This window comes from Lolium perenne, chromosome 5 (assembly GCF_019359855.2).
Source record: "Lolium perenne isolate Kyuss_39 chromosome 5, Kyuss_2.0, whole genome shotgun sequence".
NCBI lineage: Eukaryota > Viridiplantae > Streptophyta > Magnoliopsida > Poales > Poaceae > Lolium > Lolium perenne.
Genome location: NC_067248.2, coordinates 16,684,945 through 16,691,020, shown reverse-complemented (window position 1 = coordinate 16,691,020; position 6,076 = coordinate 16,684,945). Strand labels below are relative to the sequence as shown.

General features: G+C 52.3%; 1 protein-coding gene across 1 annotated transcript; it reads right to left on the bottom strand.

The window, feature by feature from the left end:
• Positions 1–250: 250 nt before the first annotated feature.
• Positions 251–1,386, bottom strand: LOC127303207 (BTB/POZ and MATH domain-containing protein 2-like). Its single transcript, XM_071820561.1, has one exon. It carries the CDS (start codon positions 1,071–1,073, stop codon positions 321–323), a length of 753 nt encoding a protein of 250 aa, XP_071676662.1. The 5' UTR covers positions 1,074–1,386; the 3' UTR covers positions 251–320.
• Positions 1,387–6,076: the final 4,690 nt, after the last annotated feature.

Below are 6,076 nucleotides of genomic sequence, written 5' to 3'. Positions count from 1 at the left end.
CAACAATCTCTACATGTTCAGATGCCTTATTCAGATTTCAGACAACGACGACAGGTACAGATGTGGTATATATCATACTACTAATTCTTGTGTGAATGTATTGCAACTATATAGAATTTTGTATATCACACAACGTCGAATTATAACTTCACCGTTCTTCCAGTAGTCTCATAACCTAAAAAATGTTGAATAGAAAAATCCAATAGCAAGGCACCATCATATTCATAGTTGCTACTCCCTCTGTCTCATCATTCTTGTCTCCATACCTATATAAAATGATTTTCCCTAGAAAGAGGCACCGTTATGTTACACAAAAAGCGTCACGTTCCGTTAAGTTTCTCCCACGTTTCTACTAAAGCAACTGGACAAGTTCTTTTGAGCTGAGTGTGGCCTTGGGATGCCACCACATCATCTGTTTTCTGCAAGGAGACGATGAACTCAATGCAAGCATCTTTAAGGCCGATGCAGTTCTGTCGATTGGCTAAACCCAGAGTAGTTATGACGGAGCTGGTGTCAATCCCCTTGCAGAGGATGCTTTCGCACAGTGACTTGAGCCTTTGTACAGCATACCGATCCGCGGCTGCGAGCAAGTGTTGGATCATCTCTTTCGTGTCATCTCCAGGAGGAGGAGCATCCATGGGAGGCAGCAGGGAATCAGTGTAGACAAAATGCAGGAGAGCCCTGAAGACAGACGACTGTATGTCGTCGACGACAATGCGGCTCGTATCCTTTTCCCTTGTCAGCCCGTAGAGCTCTTCCTTGAACACAGGCGACCGCATCGCTAGAACGAGCCTGTGAGCAGGGAATTCCTCCCCTCCAACCTTCACGTCCGCGTGCTCCTTGTTCTCCAGCAGACTCCGGAGGTGCGCTGTGATGTCCGACGGCGGCAGCTGTGTAGCTGGAGCAATGTGTGGGTCCTTGACGACGGCAACGACGCACTTGATCATGACGCGGTCGCCGGCAGCGTAGCCGGATCCCTCTAGCAGGCTCCTCCTTACGGAGAAGAAGCAGTGCCTCCAGGACGTCGGGCGGCCGAAGTTGAACTTGGCCGGCGAGGACGACCACGAGAACATCCGGGTGACCCGGTGGAAGAAGCAGAGCGAGGAGGTCGCCCGCACCGGCGCCGCTGCGCCGCTGCGGCCCCGACCCCGTTAGCGCTCATGAGCTCGACGGCCACAGAGATGCAGTCGCGGCGGTGCTCGTCGACTCCGTCAGGGTACAGGAGCACGGACCAGTCGTGGCCGCCGATGGCGAAGGTGGCGGAGCGCAGGAAGCGGCCGACGCCGAGGCCCCGGTGCAGGCTGTACCCGGTGATCTCGAAGACGTGCGCTCCCTGCTCCGTCTCCGCTGCGCATCTAGACGCGCTCACGATCGCCATCAGGATTCACGTGTAGGGTTTGGGGCTCTGTTTTGGGATGGCACAAGGGGCTTTTTATGGGCGCGTTATGTAGCCCCGTCTCGCCTTGACTCTTATCGGTCCAGCAATTTTGGCTTATTTGGTTGCCTGGGTTAACTCGTATTTTTCTTACGTGGCACGGGTCTTAAAACACCTATGGGACAAGTTCTGAAGGAACGCTCAGCAGTTCCTAGCGGGCATGTCCCATTCTCGCGACTCTTTGACTCAACTGATGCAACAACTGCATGTGTTCTTACTTAGGTTCACTCTCGCTTACATTAATCCACATACCTTTTTTCAAATCAACACAAATATACGCCGAATCAAAATAAGTTGTACACAAAAAGATGTGTGTCGATGATATGAATCAATTCCCACAATTGGTTTCGAGTTTCGTCAGTCGTAAATCGTCAATTTCGTGTATGAAGTTTTAACAGAATTTTGCCAAATTCATCGTACAAGCTAAACTGTTTGAAATTTCATTTGAGGACTAGGTTCACCTCACTATTCCGCCTGATTTTTATGTTGACAGGTTTTTATTTCGGTGTACATACACGGATAGATAAATGACTCGCTAGTATAGTGTAATGTGTACGCCGTATGTGTGAGTATAGTTTGGAGTACGCACTCTTGCTCAACTTCTCGCTTGTCATCTTCATGAACGGCGACGTGGTGATGATGTGTGAAAAGCGGGAGGTGATAATCCATGGTGGCGGCGGCTTGGTGATGTTCGTCTTCGTAGTTGGCGACGTGGTGATGCTTGTGATCGGCGTGACCGACGATGTCATGGTGGTATTCAGCTTCATTGCCGGCGACATAGTTATGCTTGTGACGAGCGTGAACGGCGGTGTCATGGTGGTGTTTGTCTTCGTGGTCGGCGCGACGTGGTGATGCTTGTGACCGGCGTTACCGGCAGCGGCCTGTATCCTGGTGGTCTTTGTCTTCGTGGTCGACGACATGATGATGCTTGTGATTGGCGTGAACAATAGTGGCATGGTGGTGTTCGTCTTCATGGTCGGCGACGTGGTGATGCTTGTGACTGGCGTGAACGGCGGTGCCATGGTGGTCTTCATCTTTGTGGTCGGCGACATGTTCATGCTTGTGACCGGCGTGACCGACGGTTCCATGGTGGTCTTCGTCTTAGTGGTCGGCGACGTGCCCATGCTTGTGACCGGCGTGACCGATGGTGCCATGGTGGTCTTCATCTTCGTGGTCGGCGACGTGTCCATACTTGTGACCGACGTGACCGACGGTGTCATGGTGGTCTTCGTCTTCATGGTCGGCGACGTGGTGATGCTTTTGACTAGTTTGACCGGCGGTGCCATCGCCAACGTACCGAAGCTTGTGAATGGCGGTGCCATGGTGGTTTTGTAATAGGTAAGGTAACGTCACCATGTTGCCATATATGTGAGGCTAGGAAAAGCATGCGGCCAACCAAACAAAGTGACACTCGGGTACCAACCGATGCAACCCAGGTAATCAAACGAAGTGCATTTTGTGTACCGGAGCTCGTCCGGAACGAGATGTGAGTTCCATCTCACTGGCGCGCAGTGAGTCACGAATTGCATGCATGCTGCCAAACGCATCCTATATATTCTGGTGCTTAGGTCGCGTTGCGTCGCAGATTAGTTGTGTCGAGCGTCGCATCGCGTCGATTCCAAATGGTTCATCACAAGTCATCACCTAGGGCTGCCGTAAATCAAACTAGGGCACCCGCATTGTTTAACCAATAGTAGCCAAGTTTTTTTTTCCCATGTCGTGTTGTCCCCATCTGCCTCCATCCATCATATCGTTCAGAATTCATCGTCTCCAAATTGTCTGAATTGTTCCACCTTGTTGCCTGAATCTTCTATGCCTGAATCCATTTGATATAAATCCTTCTACATTTGAATTTTTAAAATTAGAACAAAATTCAAAATTGCAATTTTTTCAAAACCAACAAAAACCGAAAGAAACGACCAGAAAACTGAAAAGAAACTTGAAAACCAGGAAAAAACCAACAAAACAGTGAAACTAAAGAAAACCATCCAGACCTAACCCTAATGGGCAGGCCCACCCATCCGGCGCTTCAGGTGGCCCCGACCATCGGGGCCGCAGTGAGAAGCGAATAGCATTTTCCACCGACAATCCATGGTGAATTGCTTATCCTCGCGACAAAATAACGAGCCTCGCTCATTCGTTGGTCCTAGAAAATTGTAGCCCATTTTTCACGTGCTAGCCGGGCCGGCACCTTTTAAATTCGGTAATCTCCTTTTTTTTTATATTACTGTAATTTCATTAGATTCTAACAGATATATGCTGACCAAAAAATGTGTGCACGTGTAGTATATTTGATATAAATCCCACTATTAATTTAATCCTTGATTAGTGTGCTAATTGAAATCGTTTTGCCAGATGAACCCGAGCGACAAGAGCCTCTGTCTGATGAACACCAACGATGAGAGCCTCCAACCATAACTCATTTGCACACTGCACTGCCGCAGGGCCTCAGCCACATGAGCTCACATTACCACCCCCGAAAGGTGAAACATATGGACTGTGGCACCACACGACGAGTTCCATCGGATCTAGTTGTGGTGGTGAACAGTGGTAGTTCAAACCATCCCGATTCAAAGAAGAATCTATTACTGGTGCATTGTATATCTTGGCCCGAATCAAGGATCAGGGGAGTATGGTCAGAACCCAAGCTGGTTTCGGCCATCAAGGAGCACAGCGGGAAGTGAGTGTCCAACTCAGGTGCGATGAGGACCCTATCCAACACACACCTAACCGGATTAAGGCGCTTGTTCGTCCAAGTGTAACGCGCCCCGGTGCGCGGGATCTCCCGTAGACCCCAGCTAGCAATGCTGTCATTAAACGCTTCCATTCTTGCCCAGTTAATTCTGTCATTGTTTTTATCTGCTGCATCCCGCAACAGATTGAAGTCCCCACCCATGAGAACAGGGAGATCCGACGCTGCCACCTTATCTGAAATTTCCTGGAGGAACTCTTGGGTAAACGCATGATCTGCTGGCCCATACACTCCTATGATCTCAAACTTGAAGTTGTCCGCTCTGCACAGGATAGATGCACTGATGAAGAATTGACCCAGAGAAACTCTCCCCACGTCAAAAACGCTGTCTCTGAGCCCCAGGAGCATCCCACCCGAGTGTCCGTTTGCCGGCAGCCAGCACCAAAAAAATTTCTCCCCCACCTCAAGGCTTCTAAGTTCCTGGTCCGTGAAATCCTGCTTGATAGTTTCTTGTAGGCAAACCAGGTCGATCTTGTGAATACGGAGGTAGTCTTTAAGAAGGGTTCGGCGCCCCCGCCGCCCGAAACCCCTGATGTTCCAGAAGAGTGCTCTCATTGGGGACCAAACTTGCGACCCCGTGCTTGGCGGGTTAGCACTCGCGTTCCGACAACAGCAGACTTCTTGCATACCTTCTTTTTCCTCACAGCAAGGGCCCCTTTCTTCTTTCTGCCCCCAGAGCTCTCAGGTGCACCCGCACCCTCTTGGGAAGCAACCCCTGTTGCCTCCGCCGGAGTTTGTAGCTCCTCCGCACCCTCCGCAGAAGTCGCTGCCTCTTGCTCCGCAGCAAGCCTGTCCCGGGCAAGCGCAAGTTCTGCTTGGGCCAGCTCCTTGGCACGAATGATTGATAGCAACGGGGCCGGGTTGCCAGCCGCCGAAGGGAACAAGATGCAACTATCCTTGGCCACACCCAGGAGATGATCATCGGAAACTTTTGGGAAAACCGCAAAGCGAGAGAGGGATTTGGGAGTGGGAGAAGCGGAATTACCTGGCGTTTTCTTCTGTGCGCGGGCGATGGCCTTCTGCAGCATCGGTTCCGCCAAGGCGGAAGCCTCACGCCTGCTCCTACGCGATGGGCCCACCGACTTGGACTTGGTGCGTGGCGCCCTTGCCACCTGCGCCGCCAGCTCGCCTATGACAGAGCCCACCATGGACGAGGATCCCTTCAAGCCTGCACTCCCCTGCTGCTCCCCGTCCGCAAAGACCAGCTGCATCGCCACCTCCTTGCCTGCAGCCCCAAGAGCCAGGGAGGGGCGATCCTTGTTGCTCTTGCTGCGACGCTCCTTCTCCCTCATCAGGTTCGGGTCCGATTCCCAGGTGGGGCTCAGGCCCACCTCCGCACGCTCTTCCTGGGTTAAGTGCCAAGCCTTTCCTTCAGTGCGGTCGTCCACGCTAGGAGTCGCGGGGTCGTCAGGGGTGGCTGAGTTCGTCAGAGGGGAAGGAGACACAGGCGGCTGGTCCCCTTCCGTGTCTGCAGCCAACTCTAGCGACGAGGCCGAACCCTCCACCGGGGTAAGCAGGTTCTTCAGGATGGGGAAGATATCCCCTTTCCCCATCAGGTTTGATCCATACTGACTCAGGGCCGAGGCGGGAATCGCCGAAGTTGCTTTGCTCTGAAGCGTCGCCTCGGGACCGAGGGCCACCGATTTGTGTTTGGGCACCCCGCCGGCCCCAGGGCGAGGCGCAGAGGACCCTTTGTCCTTCGAGATGTGCTTGCCGCGCCGGCCGTCCCATCCTTCTCCCTCTGATTCATCCCCTTCATGAGTAGTGGCGTGAGGAAAAAACTCAAGGGCTGGAATGCTAACCGTAAAGCCGAGGCTAACGCCGCCAAGGCGGCGCTCCTACAACAGATCAAAAGCCTGGATGACAAAGCTGATTCAGTGGGGCTGGAT